This window comes from Drosophila albomicans, chromosome X (assembly GCF_009650485.2).
Source record: "Drosophila albomicans strain 15112-1751.03 chromosome X, ASM965048v2, whole genome shotgun sequence".
Taxonomy (NCBI): Eukaryota; Metazoa; Arthropoda; class Insecta; order Diptera; family Drosophilidae; genus Drosophila; species Drosophila albomicans.
Window position 1 is genome coordinate 18,689,596 of NC_047627.2, and position 22,108 is coordinate 18,711,703.

The window sequence follows — 22,108 nt, forward strand, 5'->3', positions numbered from 1 at the left end:
TTTCTCTCTCTCTCTCTGTCTCTGTCTCTGGTCAGTTATGCGATTTGAGGGCAAATAATGCAGCTGTCTGGCATTAAGGAGGCCAACAGTAGCATCATTAGCACCATCACACAAAGCATCAGCGAGCGATTTGCAAGGAAATCGCCAACAGCCGCCAGGACAAGGAAATTTGGCAGGCCATTCATGTCCATGCTGGAACAGATGCCATACGGCAATCTGACAGTTAGCGAAGAGCGACTGTACAGCAACAGCAACACAAACAGCAACACCACCAACAACAACATCATGTCATCAGCAACAACAACAACAACAACAGAAGCAACAGCAGCAGCAACCACATCAGTCACATCTGCAGTCACAATTTCGTCACTTTCGACAGCTGGCGCCTCATCGCTAAACGATTCGAATGTCATCAATCGGCTGGCGGATGTCACAATTGGCACACATTTTGAGCCAAGCAGCGCAATGTCAGCAAATGTCAGCGTGGATCCAGCCGCCAGTTCGCCCTGGAACATCACCTATGTTTCCGTCTCGGCCACCAGCTACAACAACTGTTCCGCCCTGTTTGCCAACTACACCCAACCGCAAGCAGGTGAGTTCCTAGTCTCACTTTCATTTCTTAGTCAATTGCGTTATCCAACCTTCTTAAGACACTCGAAAAGAGCTTATTCAGTGCTGCATTGCATTTAATCCGCCAGCTAAGTGCGCATAAGCATTGCTCGACTCAGTTCACCACGTCGTATACTTGATAAACAATTGCATTGGCAAATAGTAAGTGCATAAATAATCAAGATTAACAGTTGATATTTAATTCAATTTTGTGAAGAATCATTAAATAAGGTGACAGCACGTATCTAAAATAATGCTCGACTGTGAGATACCCGTTACCCACGTCGTATACTTGATAAACAATTGCATTGTTAAATAGTAAGTGCATAAATAATCAAGATTAATAAAAGCCAGTTGATATTTCATTCAATTCTGTGAAGAAGCATAAAATAAGGTGACAGCACGTATCTAAAATAATGCTCGACTGTGAGATACCCGTTACCCACGTCGTATACTTGGACTGCATAACTCATCAAGATTAATAAAAGACAGTTGATATTCAATTCAATTTTGTGAAGAATCATAAAATAAGATGATAGCACGTATCTAAAATAATACTCGACTTTGAGATACCCGCTACCCATATGCAATAAAACCATATTCTACAAATTGTACAAATATATCGCAGACTACTTTTGGTATATCGATATTGGACTACATTCAAAATATATCATAGAGTGCAAAATATATCAGACTGCCAGCCAAAGCAACTAAGAAGCAATTGAAGTAAGAGTTTTTTGCCCATACAAAAGCATTTCTTAAATAATTTCTACAATTTTGTTTAATACCCTAATAAAAAGCTTTAAATTTAAGCAAAATATGAAAGAAATTTACTTTCAATTATTGTGAAGGAATGTTAAAGTTGAAGAAGTGCTCTAAATTATAATTTCACTTTTAAAATTAAAGGATTTATACATATAGTAATTTGTTGATTGTTAATATACGTTTTCAAATGAAATGCACAACATCAATTTACTTTCAAATATATATAATGCTCATCTAACCTCACCTCAATGTACAGACAAAAATATAGTTATGATATAGTTATTCAACAAAGTGAAGGATATTTAAAACTAAATACGGTCACGTTTGTAATGCTTATTATGATTACATTTACAACAATAATTAATTCCCAAAATTCGTTTCGGCAACTTTATTGTGAAACTGCGAATTTCATTATTTTTTTACAAGTAAAATAATTTTCAATTATTGCTATATTGATTTCTTTTAACATTTATTCAATTCAATTAAAGTCTTCTAATTTTAAGTTATATTGATTTTAATTTAATTGAATTTAGCAAAATCCAATTCATTTGAATGTACTAATAATTATAAATTAATTCATTAGCTAATTATTTTGCTCTAATTTGATTCGATTAACTTAGTACGTCAAATTTATATAAATGATTCACAAATTATGAAAGGCAAATCAAAATATTTTAAAGCCGCAATTCAATGTTCGAATTTAGCAAAACGTTTAATGCAGTTCATTAAAAAATCACCAAACTATTCCAAAATATAAGTTTTGAAATTAAAAAGAAAAACCTTTACTTATTAGAACCAGTTTTTAAAGTTAAACTATGTTTTTGAAACCAAAACAGTTTAAAAACAAAAAGTTGTAAGCATGTCTCTTAAAAACTTTTCCAGCTTTTCGACAACAGTGTTATTTTTTTATTCATGTTATCCTAGTTGGAAATGTCAAATGTTTGTGATAACTTTGCGTGTCGTATCAAAAATTTTGAGCATTTCCTTCCGGCAACTTTCATTCAGATAAAACAAATTCCCAAAAATTTCAATTGTTTTTAATTGAGTATCATAATGAGCAGCAAAATGATGAAAATTCTGCTGGATATTGTGGTTAAGAGCGAGGCCAATGGACGATACATAATGGCTGTGAATGCGAGGACACAAAAGCCTGGCCAAATGGCCGCAACAACGACATCAAGAACAACAACAATGGTGGCAGAGCAAAAGCAGCTGCAACAAAAACAGAGTCAACAACCAAAGGGAGAGACGAAGCAGTTGCAACTGCCATTAGCTGGCGAATTCGTGAATGGACAGCCAAGTGGCACAACAACTGGTGCCCCCAGCGACAAAGAGAAGAACGACAAAGGGAATGGCTTTGTCGATGAGAGCACCAAAAAGCAACCGCCAACTGCAACTGGCAACTAGCTGCATTAATATGCAATTAAATACAATTTGAATTTTAAATTGATCGCACAACAAAATACACATATAGTAGAGCATAGCACAGAGAGTGCTTTTAACTACGACATTCTGGTAACTGGGTTGTGCTGCCATGTTTTATGCAATGCATTTAATTTTTAATGCCACACAGTCCTTGCACTCAATGTGTTGTTTAATTAGCCAACCTGCTGCTGTAGTTGTTGCTGTAGCTGCTGTTGCTACTTGGCAGCACAAAGACTAATCCCACCCGCATATCAATTCACACCCAACGCTTGTCGCCATATGCGTTTCGTTTTTTGTGTGTTGTATTCTATTTGCCAATTCAATTCTCTACCCCGTCTCGTTCGCTCTCTCTCTCTTTTTTGACCAGGCATTTATTGCAACTGGACTTGGGACTCGCTGCTCTGTTGGCCACCAACGCCGGCCGGCGTGCTCGCCCGCATGAATTGCCCCGCTGGCTATCACGGTGTGGATCCACGCAGTAAGTAAACAAAAACTTTCAACACGAATGTCCACAACGCATTTCACATACACTTTCTTTACATTTTCAAATGTTTGCATTGTTCAAGACTGTCTATATAATTAAAGCAATATCAGCTGCCATCAAATCTGATGATTGATATTGTATAGAAATTTCTTGAGTTATACATAATAAGAACACATATTTTTGGTGCAAAAAAATGTTTTTATTTTCAATTCATATTCACTTTACGCTCTCTTGGGTATTCTAACAACTCTCTTGTAATGTTAGTCTTACTCTCTTTATTACTCTCATATCTCTATTACCACTCTGTACTTACGATTACATAATTTTGAGCGTTGCGATCAGTCTTGATCGTCAAGCTGAATAAAACGGACGCTCGAAAAAGGAAAAGACATCTCACACTTATACTCATATAAGCAACATGAGATTTGTATTAGAGACTAAATCAATTGGTAGCAGAAATTCGAAATATAATCTACAAACTAACTATTTACAAATGCTACTGAAAATGAACTAGAAACTAGATCTAATAATCAGAGAAATTCGAAATATAGTCCGAGGACTGACTAATTTATAAATGATATTAAACACAAACTCTATTATTTAATAGCTATGTACATTTTATGATAAAATGTGATATAACTCAGATACTTTATATTGCCTCTAGAACATCCAGAAATTATAATAATAATTTCAGTTTTAAACCTAAATACTCTGAAGCTCCAATTTTCAATAATTCATAGCTAAGGTGGTCAACTAGCAGCTGCATTGCAAGCGAAGTAAGGAATACTCTAAAATGCCAATAAAGGAATCTTAAATGCAGCTACCATAATTAAAAAAATACTTTTTATATATTACTTGCTCAGCAGATGAATTCCCAAAAGATTTCACTTTGCTCATTCATATTTGCTTCACATATAAAAGTAAAAAAATTAATTTATATTTAATTATTTTACGTTGTGACGCAAATATACAAAACATATAAAACATTGCCATCTAGAAATTGTCATTTGCTTTTGAAACATAAAATTCATTATGCTAAAAGGATATATGGCAGAATACACTTGTAGTTCTTTAAATATTTATCCAGATCAAATCAATCAGCATTTGTCATTTGGGGAATTGAGCATAGAAATTGAAATTGCAAAGCAAATCGACGAGTAAGTGAGTCAGGTGTTTGGCACAGTTATCAATTAATTGGTCACCAAGGTGAACTATGCGTAGCAAGAAAGCAAAGAAAGGGATGTGCTCGTGTTTGGGTTTTAACTCTCGACTATTTTGCACCTTTTGATGATATTGTTGAGCCGCATTAAATGACGGCTCCGTTCCCATAGCGTTAAGCCAAGTGTGCTGAACAAGTGTGATTATTTCTATTTTTCGCTTTCAATATTTAATAAACAAGCAAAAGCCACAACTTGACCTGGCCTCATTTTGTCCACCTTTACAATAACCCCTCGATTTCGATTGACATAATTACTGCTACAACGGAGCTGTCATTGACAACCCCAACGTTGACTCTGACGCTGACGATGACGATGACGTTGTCATTGAAGTTGAAGTTGAAGTTGCTTGATGGAAGCAAAGAGAGAGAACATGGACAACAAAGAAAATACCGAGATAAAACAGGGAAAAATCAAAGGTTATTGCGTGTCGAGTGTGAAAGAAAACTTCGGCTTGACAAAGACACACACGCGATTACAGTGCTGCCAACTTGATATGAAAAGTTGCAGCTGTAATATATGTAGAATAGATTTAAAGCAAGTTGAGTACATCTTATAGTCAACAAAAATCAATTAAGTGGTCAAATATAACAAATGAGCTGGGTGCTGCCAACTTGTCAACTTGGTGTTGCCAACTTGCCAGCTTGCTACTGCCATCGTGCCAACTTGGTGCTGCTAACCTGGCAGTGCGGTGCTGTCAACTTGCCATCTTTGTTGATGACTATGTTTCAGATTGGTGCTGCCAACTTGCCAGCTTTGGGCTGCCAACTTTCAAGCTGGGTGCTGCCAACTTGCCAGCTTTGTTACTGACTATTTTCCGGATTAGTTCTGCCAACCTGCCGCTTGGGGCTGCCAACTTGCCAGCTTGCTACTGCCATCGTGCCAACTTGGTGCTGCTAACCTGCCAGTGTAGTGCTGTCAACTTGCTAGCTTTGTTTATGACTATTTGTCAGATTAGTGCTGCCAACTTTCCAGCTTTGGGCTGCCAACTTTCCATCTGAGTGCTGCCAACTTGTCAGCTTGTGACTGCCAACTTTCCAGCTTGGTACTACCAGCTTGCCACTATATTATGTAGTTTGAGCTTAGTACTTAATTTACAAATAGCATTATAATGTGCATATTTAATACAACACATATCACATTAGCTTTATAACCCTTTGCAGTCTTATCAAATGACCCCACAAAATTGTAATCGATTGTCAGTTTAGGTTATTTTTATTTTTAACCCCTCCGAAAATTGTTTGACCCAAAATTGTTTGACCCAAAATTGTTTGACCCAAAATTGTAGCTCTGTAATTCATGGGAATTGATTTTCGTAAACAGAGTTTGCCAACCGCAAGTGCGAGCTTGATGGTCATTGGGGTGGCCGACCCAACGAGACTGAACCAAATCCCGCTGGCTGGACCGACTATGGACCCTGCTACAAGCCCGAGGTCATACGACTCATGCAGGAGATTAAGGATGTGAATGTGAGCACAGTACTCTTGTCATTTCCCTTAAAATTAAACTAGACTTTTATATTCTTAATTACTACTTAATTCGTTTGATCTCATTTTGATCGACAGCTCTATATGGATATTGCGCAGCGAACACGCACTCTGGAGATTATCGGACTATGTCTGTCCCTATTGGCATTGATCATATCGCTGGTAATCTTTTGCGCATTTCGATCGCTGCGCAACAATCGCACCAAGATACACAAGAACCTCTTCATTGCCATGGTGCTGCAGGTGATTGTGCGACTGACCCTCTACCTAGATCAGTTTCGACGTGGCAAACCGGAGGCGGCGACCAATGCGAGTCTTTCGGTTATTGAAAACACGGTGAGTAAATCGAAGTTGATAACCAAAAGTTATGAAAAAAACATTTTCTTTTACCATATTGTCTTAGGTTATTTAGCAAATTTCTTTTAGTGTTTAATTTTATTTAATGTTTAATATTAAATCTGAGAAAACCATTTTCAGCACCTTTAAAGTGAACGTTATTATTATATTGCTTTCTATAGTATATATTCATTGTTTTCCTTTAAGTCTTTTTACTTTTTAGCTACTATCAGTTGTGATTGTTATACTATATTGCTTTGTATTCTATATTATTTTTTCATCAATCTGTTTACTTGTAAGCTAATGTATTGACATCCTTAAAGTGAATCTTAAGCAAAGCTTATTATTATGCTGCTATTGTATTTCTATTGTATTGTTCTTTCTTTGTGTCTTTTTATTTTTAAGCTATTATAAGTTTCCGTTTATTATATTGCTTTGTATTCCATATTATATATCAGCCTTCTTACTTTCAAGCTATTATCAGTTATGTTTTTTACTAAATCAAATAAAAGACAGTCTAACATACAGTATAAGTAATAGCAAATATATGTTATTCCTTTGCTAATCTTATATTGTTTATATTGTTTAGATTTTTAATTTATTTACTTTTTATTCAGAAATAAAATTCTGCTGATATATTTCAATATAATATATTTCAATACTCAATAGCTGCAATATTTCACATACAGATAAAATAGTTGTTCACTTGAATACGAGTACCACATTTATATGATCAAAATAAAGTCCATACTTCAAGACTTAAATTAATCTCGCTCTCTACATATTTGCAGCCGTATCTGTGTGAAGCATCCTATGTGCTGTTGGAATACGCACGAACCGCGATGTTTATGTGGATGTTCATTGAGGGACTCTACTTGCATAACATGATCACTGTCGCCGTATTCCAGGGCAGCTTTCCGCTCATCATCTTCTCGCTGCTGGGCTGGGGAATGCCAGTGGTAATGACCACCGTCTGGGTGCAGTGCACAGCCATCTTCATGGACACATCGCTGGGTGATTGCATGTGGAACTACAATCTGACACCGTACTATTGGATACTGGAGGGACCACGGCTGACCGTCATATTGGTGAGTTGCACTCTCTTTGACTGTCATTTCATTTCACTTAGCAACGCAAATGCCACGCCATATTATTACCACCTAGGCACTGTGGGACAAATGCATTATTTGTATTCTATACTATTGAACTATTCGAAAGTGAACTGAAAAAAAGTAGACAATATTTGAGTAACTCGCACAGTAGTTTGCAGAAAAACAGAAATTTGAATATTAAGTATACGTAAAATTGTGTTCAGCATTATATTAAAATATTAAGTATACGAACAGTTGTCAATAAGTTCCCGATGACATACTCAAAATCAAAACCAAATCAACATTTCTGAACTTAAACAGTAATTTGCAGAAAATATATATATTGAAATATTAAGTATACGTAAAATTTACTTCAATACTAAAATATTAAGTATACGCAATGTTGTCAATATGTACTTGACGGCAAACATAAAATTGAAAGGTATGAACGTTTGAAGTATATAATAATGAACATATGAACTTGTTAAGCGCAATCTTTGCAAAAAAAAAAACTGAGAAAAAAATATTAAGTATACGCAAATTACACATAGAAGCATAGCACTCTTTACCTTCTTATAGGTATTAAAAGACATTTTTTGTAGCAAACAGAGTGACTGACTTCTTTACTTTTCTTGCGTTTTTATACTTCAAGAATCTATTTCGTTTGAAGTTGATGAGTACTTTATAACAATGTATTTGTTGTAGAATGCGTGGATACTTCTACTTACGAATTCTTACATTAAAAGGGCAACAAGCTAAATATTCACTTCTTAAATCTTATCATAAACTATGTGGAAAATGTTAAATGCTAGGCGCTTATTACTAAAAAAGCAAAAACTTTTGTTGACTTTTTAAGATTGAAACTTTTATTATGATATTGAATTTTATGTTGGCAAAAACTGCAAATCACATCGATAAGAAAGTGTAAGCAAATAACATTTCCATTTTGAGAATTATTTTTTAAAAATTTATCAACAAAATTATATTTTACGTTAGTCGAAACTACACTTCAACCATTCAAAACTATATATAAAAGTTTAAAGTATTTCTTTAAAATAAAAATAGTATAAAGGTATAAATTTCACATATGTACGTGCTTAACCCACTTGAAAATTCGTGTATTGATTAGATAATTTGTACCACTGTATTGAGCATTGTCTTTCGCATTTCTTTTGCGCTTCCTTTGCACAGCTGAACTTCTTCTTTCTGGTGAACATTATACGCGTGCTTGTGGTGAAGCTGCGTCAGTCGCAGGCCAGCGACATCGAGCAGACACGCAAAGCGGTGAGAGCGGCAATTGTGCTGCTGCCGCTGCTGGGCATAACGAATCTGTTGCATCTGGTGCCGGCACTGAAAACGGCTTGGAAATTCGCTGTGTGGAGCTATGTGACACATTTCCTAACATCGTTCCAGGGCTTCTTCATAGCGCTCATCTATTGTTTCCTCAATGGCGAGGTAAGTGCAACATCAAACCTTTGCAATGTCACAACTACAGTTTCTCTCTCTCTCTCTCTATCAGGTGCGCACTGTGCTGTTGAAGAGCCTGGCCGTGTGGATGTCGGTGCGTGGACATCCCGAGTGGGTGCCAAAGCGTGCCTCGATGTATTCGGGTGCCTACAACACCGCCCCCGATACCGATGCACTCCAGCAGCCAGGCGATGCTCCGCCGCCAGCAACAACTACAGCGGCTGGCAAGCGGTAAGTATTTCCTCTATATATATTTGACAATTCATTTGTGCCATAACAAGTGTATTTCGCGCAGTGTATCGCCGCCGAACAAACGCTTGAATTGCCGCAAGGCCAGCAGCGTGAGCATTGTCATCGCCAAGGAGCCGCAACGTCAGCGGCTTGTGCAACAACAGCAGCAACAGCAGCAGCGTAACAACAACAATTCGCGCAACATAATGCCAGACGATGAGGCATCCGCATCGGCAACACGCATACAGATCAAAGATGCGCCCTCGTCGGGACATCGCAACTGGATGATCGGCCTGTGCTTTCGCGGCCAAAAGGTACTGAGAGTACCGCCAGCGTCATCCGTACCACCCGAGTCAGTTGTATTTGAGTTGTCAGAGCAGTAGACCAAACCAAACAAACAAATTAACCTAATCAACAAACAATATTCAAATAAAAATACTAGTCCTAGCCATTAGTTTTGTAGTCTGTAGCCCGTAGCGCCCTAAGTACCAACCAAGCAACCTATTCACACACTTGTTTCCCTCTGCTCAGCCCACGTAGCCTAAATCCTAAATTTAACAACTACATGCATACACTTTTTGTATAATACATACTATATAGCTGCTCTTCTTCTTCTACTACTTGCACATACGCCACATAACGCTTGCTCTACTCGCTCTCAATAGACAATACATCTCTCTCTCTCTTCCTCTCTCTCTGTACAAAGACCGTCGTTATCCTCGCTCAAAATTCTCATAGTTTTTCTTTTTTTTATGGAAGGGCGTTACAAAAGGCCTACTAAACTTAGCTTTGAAATTAAAATTGGCATTTACTTGTAAACGTCCTCAAAACTTCATTGCAATTGGCTTAACAACTTCAAAGTTATACAAAATAGTTATTTCTAGTTCTAGCGCATTTCCTTTATGTATAGATCCAAAAATGTCTCAACCATCTGCAGTGTCCATTTGTATTTACTTTCGCCCACAACATACACTTCGAAACTCGTTTCTAGGATCGTTTTTAGTTGAGATACCTTTCTTGTATCATATATACATATATATATATACTACTTACCATTTTCAAATCGACCAATGTATGTAATTGTCATTTAACCACAATGAACAAAACGCTAGTCAAACATCGCAATCGATATGCATACTATACTATACTATACTATATATACTATATATAATTTTTATATATACTTCAAAAATATATATTACAAAGCTACTGTTAGCATGGTATTCAATAATTTTTTTCCAGCAAGAAACTATGCATAGGACTCTATCTGGCAGCATGTCTATATCTGCAACATTCGAAATACAAAAACAAAAATAATAAGAACGTTTCTTTACAGTGTGACCGAAGTCGCAATATGAAATTCGTTTCTTGGTTTTTATTATAATTTGCCAAATTTTAATGAAATGGTCTTTGTAAATATGTAAATACAAAAATAGTATTTTCTTTATTTTGTTTGTTTTGTTTGCTGAATATTCTATGAACTCGGTCACACTGCGCATACATATTAAATTGGCAGCAGCCTCAAATTCATTTATTTTCGTTTGTTTCCGTTTCCGTTTCCGCTTCCGTTTTTCTATTTGCAAATTAAATATGATCACGAACGTTGTTAGCTGCGCTTTGTGTTTGCAACACGCAACGCACACAAATTTTGCAATAATTTCTTCTTTTTTTTTGTGATTTTTTATTGGATAATATTTACTAAAGTGAAAACGAACCACATCGAAAGCATAAAAAGTTAATGTCTATTTGTATTTATCTTTCTGCTCTCTCTCTCTCTTTCTCTCTCTCTCTCACACACACACACACATGAACACAAACATGCATACAAATGAAACATATATGAAATATTTCTCGGAATCATCGTGTTTTTGTTTTGCGACATTTGTATATTTGGTTTCTATTAACGCTACTTCTGCAAATCCATCGCCCATTTCGACTTCTCTCTCGCTCTTGTTCTTGCTCTCTCTCTCTCTCTCTTCCTCTCTGTTTTCTTTTTTTTTTTGTTTGTTTTGTTTTTGCGTCTTTCTGCTTGTGTCATTTGCAGAACAAATGTGTGATGCCTGGCGCTCAAGTGTCGCAGCAAATATTTATGACGTCACAGTTGCCTGCGCTGACAACAATAGCAACAACAACAACAACGGCAAGCACAACAATACCAACAACAGCAGCAACAACAACGACGACGCCAACAGTTACAGCTCTTACTACAACAACAACTGCATCGGCAATTGCAGCAGCCGCTGCCGCCGCCGCCGCCGCAGCAACCGCAGCAGCAACAACACTACTACAGAATAAAAAGCAAACGCCCAAAGCTTAATATTTACATACGTACATAAATGCGATCACACTTTTCTATTCTCGCTCTCGCCCACACTCTCTGTCTATTTTCCTCTCTTTCGCTCTCTGTCTCATTCGTAGCTTAGCATCTTAAGCTTAAGCTAAAGCTTTTAAGCCGCGCAAATTGTACTACAAGAAAACTCGAAACTGAAACTTGTGCACTTTTTAAATACATGCATACATATGTGTGTACATGTGTATGTAAATGTCTTGATATGTGTGTAATAATATTCTATATACATAAATGTATACATATGTTTTTTTTATATTTATCTACTTACATGTAATTGCAAATCAAAAAAGAAAACATAATGTTAAATCTAAATTGAAATTATACATAAATTGATTCGCAAAAAAAAAACAATTTTTTTTTTTTTGATGTATGTATGCACGAAAATTGCAAGACAGAAAACTATTAATTGTACAGATGCATATATACATATATATTCAGATGAACATACCACATACTTATGTCGTTATATTCATATACAACAAAAACAACAAAAAAAAAAGAAAAACATTCGTACTTATAGAGCAATTATATTTACACATGTCATACACATTTAATCGACACATGCCAAGGAAACTGATCAATCAAAAACAAATGCTAAATAACGGTCCGATATTTGAAGTCTAGCGTTGCCAGACTGTTTGGTTGAAAACACAATAAACTAAAACAGGAGCGAGACTGTCATCTCTCCTTTCCTCACAGACGCAAGTACCTGAAGTAATTTCGTCACACACACACATGCACACACTAACACAAACGCGCGCCTTCGAAAAGCTCTTTGCAAAAGCTTTTGTGGTTCGTAGTAGTGGCTCGATTCCACCAAAGCAAAACATTTCATGATTCATATACAGAATTATGCATTAAAAAGAGAGAGATTACAATCCTTGGCAGGCGCAATCGTAGCTGATAAAAGGAAAAATACATTCACAAGTACAAATCATGCACATTTAATGCGACTTAAGAACCGTTTACACTGACTACATTAGCTTCGTAGTTAATGGATCATCTCATTGTATTGTTTTTTTTTTTGTGTCTTTTTTTTTAGCTAAGAACTCAATATGCAAGCCGAATTTAAGAAAAAACTAAATGAATGCAAATTATAACAACTACTTAAAGAAAACAAATGAAACAAAAACTGTGACAACTAAAGAAAACATTTAGCAAAAGAAAAAAAAAAAAAAGAAATACAGTGGTCAATGGCAAACTATTACGTGTATAAGCAAAAACGGAATATAGTATGAATAAACATGATGATTTTATATACATATATGTATGTACATAATTAATGAATGTGTTTTCTCGCATTTTTATTTTATCTGTTTTTTTTTTTTTTTTTGCATGCACAAACAACTACTTAACGAATTTCAGATACCAGAATTCAAGATTAAGAACAAGAACGAGATCGAGATCAAGTGGCAAACGAAGACGATCGATCGAAACAGATAGAAACTGCTTTATAGCCTTGCGGTTTTTGTTGTTCTCTTCGTTTTTTATCATACACATATTTGCGGCACGTGCCTTGAAGCAACCATATCGATGACGCTGGAATGCCAATTTGCAACTAAAAGCAGCCAAATGAGACATTTTATGGCCCATCAAAATGATTCGTTTCATTTTGTTTTTTTTTTGTTTTTTTGTTTTGTTGGTTTTGCACAAATTAAAACATAAATTTAGCAGCAAATTAACAATTGGTTTTCATCAAGCATCTCGCTTGAGAGAGGCACACGGCAAAAAAAAAATACAAAAACGTAGTAAGATATAAGATATATAGTACATACATTGCGAGATGTAGATAGATATAATATATAACATACAAATGTATAGTATTTTCAGCAATAACAACAACAAGGCATCAACCACAGAAACCACAACAGATATTAGAGCACATCTCAGAAAGCAACAGAAAACAGAAAGCTGCAGTCGAAAGCGGATCGGTCCGACTGTGAAAATACTCGGTACCTAGGCCACAGTGATAAACAAAAATATGTTGAAATGAGACCACGAAAAAAAAAAAACAGAGAAAGATTAACAAAGATATTTTTAGTTGTGAGAAGATTAATAAAAGTATTTTCAGACAGACGGACTGTTGAAAGTAATCAAGAATATATATGTTATGCCCTTGCAGATTCACACAATGTCATTATACCCTTGCCTTTCACAGATACCGGGTATTACATATACGGGAAAATTAAATGGGGGAAAAAAACTGTGTGTGTTCAAATGTTCAACGGTACATTGATAGGAGAGGAGGATGAGGGAGGAAGTTTTGTTCCTTGGATCGCGCCTAGAACTAAAACAAAAGATCCTCATCGCCATCGTTCTCGAGGATATTCTGAGCCTCCTCGCTGGTGGTGACATTGTAGCCCTGGCGACGCAGCTCCTCCCGGGCACGATCCGCACACTTGCGTGCCTCACGCTTCTTATCCTGTATCTTCTTCAAGCGATAGAACTCCTCGCGCTCCAGCTCATCCAGCTCACTGATGATGTACTCAATGGTGCGATTGATGCGCGGTATAATCACTATATGAATGCAAAGAAATCAGTCGTTGATGTTAAGTATTAAGTATTTCAAAGAAAAACAGACGCACCGTGCTCGATGGCATTGACACGCCTGTTGGTCACCTTGATGACATCGTCGAGGGTGACAAACGATGTCTGCAACGATGCCAACTCCACCAGCAGACGCACCGCACTCTGATAGTTCTTCTTCAGCTTGGCCAACTGTTGTCCACCGCGAGCCAGACCGGCCAATTCATAGGTATCGACGCCATCCTGATAGGGCTCGAACAACGGCAAGGTCACACCGGCCACATTGTCCTTTTTGGTGCGTATCTTGATCTGTGCTTTGGTCACATTCTGCAGCACAATCTGATTGATGTCGCCGGTGGTGAATTTGACCTCAGCCAGCGAGAAAGCCGCCTCCTTCATCACCTGACCCATCAGCATTTTGGTCTGCATGCAAGAGAAACTTTAGCTGCCGCTCTCCCGCTCTCTCTCTCTCTCTCTCTCTCGCTGTTTCTCTCGCACTCAACAACATACCTCGATGATCTTGCCCAGAATGATGCGAAAACGCATTTGTAAAGCATCCGCCTTCTTTTTAAGTAGTCCATGGCCCTTTGTGGCGCCCGCCAGACGGGATTTCATCAATGTTTGTGCACTGGTTAATAATAAAAACAAAAATGAATTCCATCCCACACTCTTTATTTCGCCATCCCTCTCACTCACCCGCGAGATGGAAATATGGGCAAACGATCTTTGGCAGCCATTATTTGTTGTTTGTTACCGTTATTCTTCTTGCCGTTACAGTTATAAAGTTATTGCTGGGACAACAATATTAAAACATAACATTTACAAGAAAAAACACATAAAACACTAAATGCACAGCACACACACAAAAATACCAAAAAAAAAAATAATAAAGAAGAACTATCAACTATAAATAAAAACAACAAATTATTAACTAAATATATGCGACAAATACTAAAATAAACGGACGACGACCACGAGAGCAAGAAACGAGAACGAAGCGCAAAGCAAAGCACACGACAACAAAATGGGCCAAACGACAACCAAACGACAAAAACGCCAAACGGCGAAAAGTCGCTGTCGACGCTGACGTTGACGTTGACGTCGACGTCAACGTCCAAAATAACGCGACGTTTGGGTGGATAAATTAAAGCGACCGTTGGGCCAGACCGCTCAGCTGTTACGCAGCCAGCTGGCAGCGATGGGCGTGACCAGCCTAGAGATGACAACGTGATCGCTTACTTGTTGATGTCTCTTGTTGATATTTCTATATATCTGCTATAGTTCCGTTGATTTTCTCGTGCTATGATTGACACTTAATTGTAGTTTCTTGTTTTGTTGTTCAAATTTGAAGTAATGATCATAGGTAAGTATGCAAAAAATTGAAATATTTATTTATGAATCCTATAATATTTGGAAAGAATGGTTTGAACTTTAAAACTTTATTTTATGGTCAGTTTTATGTAACGATATTTTTGATCATCTTTTGAATACGACAGCAACGTAGTTGATTTGTCAACCTATAAATTATTCAATTTTCAACAACTTATATTATAAATTTCACTTAACTGTAGTAGTTTATTTCAAGTTTAAATTCGAAATCCCAGCATTACTTACAAATATAAACTAACCTTTATTATTATTATTAAATATAAGTCTAACAGAGGCTCTGGGAACTGAACAATGTGGATATACAATATATGGTATGAGAAATGTTCCTTGGAGTTTTCATTGTTGTAACAACAATAAAAGCGTGAGAAACTGAAATGAATTTAGTCATAATAGTATATTAAATTTCCTTTCTTATTTCGAATGCACAAATAAAAATGCATACATATGGCAATCAACTCATTCCACTGCTGAATTTCTTGTTGACCTTCATACAAGTATAATAAACATTTCAATCAAGTGAAGATTTCAAGATTTCTGTTTCGAATCACGAGTTACAGCAAATATGGCTGCCATTTTGGATGCCAGTGTGACCAAATCGCAGCAATGACCGTTAGAGCGAATTGATTTAAATTGATGCTGATTGAGTGGACTACGCACAACAACTTACGACGCGTAAATGAAGAAATTTACAAATTAGAAAAGAAAAACGCAGAATGCCAAAAAATAGAAAAAAAAAAGAAGAAAAAACACGCGCTGACGTTTCTATTGTCATCCAAGTTTGGGCTTTGACCTGTGACAATGGCACACGGTCATCGTCGGAGTAGACCAAGGGAAACACGGGGCGGGGTGGAGTGACGGAGAGGGGGTGGTGTGGAGTGTCATAGTCACGCAATTTGAATATGCGTCTTGTGGCGTCATGTGCCTTCAACAATGGCAAACGAAATAAATATATACACACGTGTGCGCCTTATATGTGAATGTGAATGTGCATGTGTGTGTGTGTGTGTGTGTATGTGTATGCGGAGACTAATGCCACGGCCCACTGACGGCCAGTCTGATGATGATACTATTCATTAAAATAATCAACACGGTATTGCAGATTGGAGATTGAGGGGCATGCTACATATGAAATGAAGTGCGAGAGACCTTGGAACACACAATTGCCGATGTCTCGATGTGTGTCCATGTCGGTCCAACTACAATTGTTTTAGGGCGTAGGCGGGGCGTGACGCCCTAAAGTTCATTGCGAAAACAAAAACGATAAAAAACAAGTAAGAAAGTTACAGTCGAGTGTGCTCGACTGTGAGATACCCGCTACCCATTTTTAATAAAGGCAAAATATTGCGGTATCATTTTCAAAATATACCGAAAAGACTAAAAAAAAATTGTGGAAGTTATTAAAGAAATACTTTTGTATGGGCAAAAACGCCTACTTACTATGGGTCTGAGTTGCTTTGGCCGACAATCTGGTACATTGTGCCGTCTATGGTATATTTTGAATGGTGTACTATATCGATATACCAAATATACCATTTGGTATATTTTTAGTATTTTTTTTTAGTATTTTCGGTATATTTTGAAAATGATACCGCAATATTTTGCCTTTATTAAAAATGGGTAGCGGGTATCTCACAGTCGAGCACACTCGACTGTAACTTTCTTACTTGTTTTGATTTGCGGGGGCGGAAGTGGGCGTGGCTAAAATTTGAAACAAACTTGATCTGCGTGCAAACATAACAAATGCTGTCGAAAAAAAATTATAGCTCTATCCCTTATAGTCTCTGAGATCTAGGTGTTCATACGGACAGACGGACAGACACACAGACGGACATGGCTATATCGTCTCGGCTGTTGACGCTGATCAAGAATATATATACTTTATAGGGTCGGAGATGCCTCCTTCTACCTGTTACATACATTTCCTGCCGGCACAAAGTTATAATACCCTTCTACCCTATGGGTAGCGGGTATAAAAACAATTTTGAAAGCATTTAATCACGTATTACTTTAATGGACTTCCTAATATGTTCACAGCTGTTAAGCTGCTTTCGTCAAAAAATAAAACAAATGGGCCTCTAGGATTACTCTATTTACGTGAGTATGCCATTAAATTGTTCGTATTATTCGCATTTGTATTTTTATCGAGATTAATTATTTTTGATTACGAAATGAGACCTCAAAATATAGCTTGAGATTATTTTTAATGATAATGGTCTAAGCTAAATTTACTAATATAAACTAATGAACATGAGAAGGGAAAATTCAACCGTTAAATATCAAAGTGCATGTAAAACTTTGTTGTTAAATTATTAATTAAGAGTATTAATAACATTTATATTGTGTTTTATGTAAGAGTCTTTTTCACCTTAAAACCTATTCAATTATTTTCCTTACAATGTTTTGCTTTAATTTCAATCTGTTTAGGCAAAAAAAATCTAATTTGATCTGTACTCTTATATTGTAATGTATTTATATAATTTAAAAGAAAGCTGTCTCTAAAATAAATAAGAAAAGAAACAAATCAATAAAATAAATACAAAATTTGAGCATAACTTATTTTTAATTACCGCTTTTCCATGCTGTCACCTGTTGCGCTCTTTTATTGAGTCGTTTCCCCCTTGTTAGATTAACCCAAATCTATTTCCATTTATTATAGCCACATACCATATAAAGTATGATTTTATTGCGTTCATCATGATAGTTTTACTTACGTGCGTTAAAGTGCCGCCGTGCTCAAATGAAAGCTTTCAATATCAAAGCTCGATAATTTGCTATAAAAATGACACCCTCTCCATGGTGCTTCAGCAGTCATATCAAAGTCAAAAAGTCGTGTGTACGCACTTATTTACATGCATGCTTCGTTCTCTAGCATGCATATTTACAAACAATACATACATACATACATACATATATATGTAGTATGTAAGCACTCTTTACGCACACACACACTCTCACATGCAATTGAGAATCAACAGTTGGCTTTGTTGTTGCTGGCAAATTTTTAGGAGGGAGTAAATAGAAAGAGAGTAGCGTAGCGTTTGCCAAAGGAGTGGGAGAGGGGGGACAAAGAGGAAAGCAGGCGTAAGGCGTGAAGTGTTGGAACAAAAGAAGCTTTTGTGCCTCTCTCTCGCATTTGTATTCGTATTTGCCATAAGTCACGACCAGGCAGCCAGGCAGGCAGGCAATCACTCGCTTTCTCGCTCTCTGACTCACTCAACGACTCCTTCACTCGCATACACGCATTCGCACACACACACACACGCTCGTTAAATGCGTAAGGCGTAGTGAGGCGCGCCCCCAAAAATGTTTTTTGCACAGAGCCGTCCACACAGCGAGCATAGTTTACAGCGACTTGTTGAGCGGGGCGCAAATCAAACGACGCCACTGGGCAGGCAGCATATTTTTTTTTGTCTGTGTGTTCTCTCACAGAGGAATACAGCTGGGATGCTGGTTGCCGCTGTTGCTGTTGCTGCTGCTGCTGCTGTTGCTGCTGGTTTTCTGGTCGCAGTTCGCATTTCGCAACGCCCGCAAGTAGGTTACATATTTTTTTCTAGCTCCCGCAACTCAGTTTCAAACATTGAATTTGAAGTGATAAGAGAAACAAACTAACTAACTATTCTAAAAAGTAAGTAATTTAATGCAAATCAAGTGTGCAAAATTAATAATTAAAGTCGATGGCAACTAAACAGTTCCTCTGCAGGTGATGTCAGGCTCTATGTGTGAATGTGTGGGGTGAGGGAAGCGTAAGGGGAGAGGGGAGAGGAAAGTCATGGTATTTGATGAAGCTCTGTCGTTTAGGCGACGTAAATGTTGGATATAATGCGATTGTAATAGCAGCAGCGCAGCAACAGCAACTTCAACAGCAGCAACAACAAACATCAACAAAGCAAGGAGCGAGTGCAAAAGACATATACAAACAGACAGGCTGTGTAAAAGAGAGAGCAAGAGTGCAGCATGCGTGTTGGAATGCCAAATCCTAAGTGTATGCGTGTGTGTGTGAGAGAGAGAGAGAGAGAAAGAGAGCGCTGCTTCCCAAGTGCTCTCTAATTGAGTTATGGAAGCAAAAATGCCACTGAGAGGAGCTTGACTCTAGCACAACAAATCTATGTATGTATGTGCGTAGTTGTTGCTCTCATACACACATACAAATTTATTCTAATGCGTATGGGTGTGTACGTGTGTGCTTCTGTTATTATTTTGAAATTACAGCTGAAGTGCTCATTAAATTGTTGAGTGCAAACTGAGGGCTTTCTATTTCAATTTAAAAATTGAATTATTTATCCAAAAGTTTTTGATTGATGAACATTTTTCAAATATCTGATCCTTATATTCCCTTTATAAATTTTGAATACTGTTCAAGAAAGTTCATTTTAACAAACCGAACAGAATCAGGTGAAAATCCATAACGATATTGTCGATATAGCCAATCAAAGAGCTGCAGGATTAAGCCAAAAAAATTATCGAACAAAATTTTAAAAAATTTTGTAGCATACTTTGAGGGTGCGCCAATGTAAATTTTTACTATGATTATAGCTACAACTCGGCAGGATCTAACGGAATTTCAAAAAAACACATATTTTTGTGATCAAAGATGCCAGCACTACCGATTTGCATTCAAGAATTTCCAGAAGCTAACCAAAAAATTTATCGAAAAAATTTCCAAGGGGGTGGCATTCAAAAATTGACCAAAATTCAAATTTTCCTCAGTAACTTCGCCATCTTAAGGACGATTTGGATGTCCTTTTCCAAGTCGATAGATATTAATATAAAGATGCTGAAACAATAACAATATCCTTAAAAGTCCTTCAAACAGCTGAGATATATTCAGATTTTCTTAAACAGAAAACTAGCTTTATCTCAGGAGTCCTTGGCAGGATCAAGCTGAAATTAGCTTCAAACAATTTCTTTTTAATAGCACTATCAACTGGTCAAAGGACATTCAAATAGTCCTTGTACTTTTCGAAATAACAAGGATTTTGGATTTTTATCGTTTTTCCATTCGTCCTGAAGCCAAAATTTTTCAAGTGTTGGATTCTTAGATGACCCCATATTTTGTTGATGCCAATCGATAGATTTCGATGCCACAAGTCGAAAGCAATAGGTCCTGTGAAAATATGTGAGGATATGGCCAAGCAAGGATAATTTAAAATTTGTATTTTGTAAATGGCAGCAGCATAAGGCAAAAAATTTCATTGCATACTTTTAGGCTGTACCAATATAAATTGTCATTGCGGTGACAACCCATAGATGGCGCTAGTAATTAAGCAAGTTAATTTTTGTATTTCCTCTTGCTGCTGATTTCTGTTCGCCTGGTATTTCACTTGCTGGTTTTGTACTTTTGGCTGTTCGTGGCTATATCGACTGAGTAATAACAACAACAACTACATCTCCATCTTGACTATTTTTGTACTTTACTTACCTTTTTCACTTACCTTTTTTATTATATCGTGACTGATTTTGAAAGGACTTACCATTTTGTACTCATAAGTAACGAATTATATTCAAGGATTTTTAGAATTACATAAAAAAAGTGCGATACATTTTCATTTACATTACATTTTTCAGCTCAAAATTACCAAAATCACACTTATATCGACCATTTGAAGGGCTAGAAGAATGTACAGAGAAAATAAGTCACAACTCGCTCGAGACCTTGCATATTCTGACGAGTCCTATGTCAATCGACGCATATTAATTAGACCTATCAGCTAAGCAAAGGATACTCATATATTACTTGTGTGTTCGACGATTTTCCATCCTGAAGTCAACATTTTACATATTTCTTCTTAGATGACACCACATTTTGCTAATGCCAATCGCTAGATTTCCATGTCACGAATCAAATGCATATACATATGTCCGAGCTAGGATAATTTCTCTTATTTGTAACTTCAATAGGAAGCGCTTAAAATTATGCTATACTTTTTTGAATATAACAATATTTAACTTGTTGCGTTTTAGTGAATCAACATCTTAAATAAATTATAATTATGCATTTGAATGATTTTTCTATACATTCCCAGTTACGTCCAGCAAATTTTGCGCAAAATGGAGTACAAACTAATCAGTGGCGACTATTACGAGCGTGTGATTGATCATCTGCGGGGCAATTTCTTTGCCGACGAGCCACTGAATCGAGCAGCTGGACTTTGCCAGCAGGGCGGCGGCAATCGTGAACTGGAGCATCACAGCCTGGCCACGCTGCAGGATCAGCTTAGTATAATGGCCGTGGATGAGCGTAAGGATAGCGTCAACTATGGCCAAATAGCTGGCGTCATATTAAACGGTGTACTGCGTTCTGGCGATACGGAACAGGCGCTGGACAAACTGCAATTCAGCTGCGACAGTAACTACAAGAAGATCTTTGAGCTGTTGTATCGCCACAGCTTGCAGGTGGACCTGTTTGCACGCTACAATGTGCAACGCATCTTTGATGTGCGCATCCTGTCGGTCGATTCACGCTATCGTGGTCAGGGCATTGCCAAGGAGCTGGTGCGACGTGCCGAGCAGGTGGCACGTGAATCTGGCTATCATCTGCTTAAGGCCGATGCCACTGGCATCTTCTCGCAGAAGATACTGCGCTCCCAGGGCTTTGAGGCGTTCTCCGAGCAGCTCTATGCCAAATATAGGGACGATGAGGGTCGCATCATTTTGCCGGTGGAGGCGCCTCACATTAAATTGCAGCTGCTAACCAAGGAGCTAAAATATGAAAACGATCATTAGTTTAGTAT

General features: G+C 37.2%; 4 protein-coding genes across 11 annotated transcripts in view; 2 read left to right on the forward strand and 2 right to left on the reverse strand.

The window, feature by feature from the left end:
* LOC117563229 (casein kinase II subunit beta) overlaps positions 1 to 22,108 on the reverse strand; it is a 124,893-nt gene that overhangs the window by 73,169 nt on the left and 29,616 nt on the right. Inside the window, exon 8 of one of the 3 annotated variants that reach the window (XM_052007734.1) lies at positions 10,974 to 10,985. The exons of the other annotated variants lie outside the window; for them this stretch is intronic. The gene's annotated coding sequence lies outside the window, so the exon portion shown is untranslated. Of the gene's footprint in view, positions 1 to 10,973; positions 10,986 to 22,108 lie in introns of those variants that run through there. 3 annotated transcript variants of the gene reach the window in all.
* LOC117578327 (PDF receptor) lies at positions 270 to 12,644 on the forward strand. Of its 5 annotated transcripts, none has more exons than XM_052007688.1 (9): positions 270 to 592; positions 3,167 to 3,277; positions 5,824 to 5,969; positions 6,066 to 6,323; positions 7,115 to 7,411; positions 8,606 to 8,869; positions 8,934 to 9,112; positions 9,177 to 9,426; positions 12,505 to 12,644. In XM_052007688.1, the coding sequence occupies exons 1-9, from the start codon at positions 286 to 288 to the stop codon at positions 12,532 to 12,534; spliced, it is 1,842 nt and encodes a 613-aa protein (XP_051863648.1). In that variant the 5' UTR covers positions 270 to 285; the 3' UTR covers positions 12,535 to 12,644. The 5 variants fall into 5 exon arrangements, with proteins under 5 accessions (XP_051863648.1, XP_051863646.1, XP_034119685.2 ...); XM_052007686.1 differs by lacking the exon at positions 12,505 to 12,644 and adding an exon at positions 11,157 to 11,645; XM_034263794.2 differs by lacking the exon at positions 12,505 to 12,644 and adding an exon at positions 10,355 to 10,517.
* The window catches only part of LOC117578361 (V-type proton ATPase subunit D 2), a 127,123-nt gene continuing 118,226 nt past the window's right edge, over positions 13,212 to 22,108 (reverse strand). Inside the window, exons 2-5 of one of the 2 annotated variants that reach the window (XM_052007751.1) lie at positions 14,685 to 14,755; positions 14,499 to 14,616; positions 14,048 to 14,411; positions 13,212 to 13,979 (exon numbers count right to left, since the gene is read on the reverse strand). In XM_052007751.1, coding sequence (XP_051863711.1) covers positions 13,750 to 13,979; positions 14,048 to 14,411; positions 14,499 to 14,616; positions 14,685 to 14,725 — 753 coding nt within the window. In that variant the 5' untranslated portion in view covers positions 14,726 to 14,755 and the 3' untranslated portion in view covers positions 13,212 to 13,749. Of the gene's footprint in view, positions 13,980 to 14,047; positions 14,412 to 14,498; positions 14,617 to 14,684; positions 14,995 to 22,108 lie in introns of those variants that run through there. The other variant, XM_052007748.1, reaches the window with a different exon arrangement.
* LOC117564055 (arylalkylamine N-acetyltransferase 1) lies at positions 18,904 to 22,100 on the forward strand. The gene is made up of 2 exons (XM_034242679.2): positions 18,904 to 19,002; positions 21,401 to 22,100. Exon 2 carries the CDS (start codon positions 21,426 to 21,428, stop codon positions 22,098 to 22,100), a length of 675 nt encoding a protein of 224 aa, XP_034098570.1. The 5' UTR covers positions 18,904 to 19,002; positions 21,401 to 21,425.

What these genes read in the sequence shown, in the direction of transcription:
- LOC117578327 (XM_052007686.1), top strand. Translation starts at nt 286, where the DNA reads ATGTCATCAGCAACAACAACAACAACAACAGAAGCAACAGCAGCAGCA. An exon ending in CTACACCCAACCGCAAGCAG is followed by an intron (nt 593 to 3,166) that starts GTGAGTTCCTAG and finishes TTTTTTGACCAG; the next exon opens with GCATTTATTGCAACTGGACT. An exon ending in CACGGCTGACCGTCATATTG is followed by an intron (nt 7,412 to 8,605) that starts GTGAGTTGCACT and finishes TCCTTTGCACAG; the next exon opens with CTGAACTTCTTCTTTCTGGT.
- LOC117564055 (XM_034242679.2), top strand. Translation starts at nt 21,426, where the DNA reads ATGGAGTACAAACTAATCAGTGGCGACTATTACGAGCGTGTGATTGAT.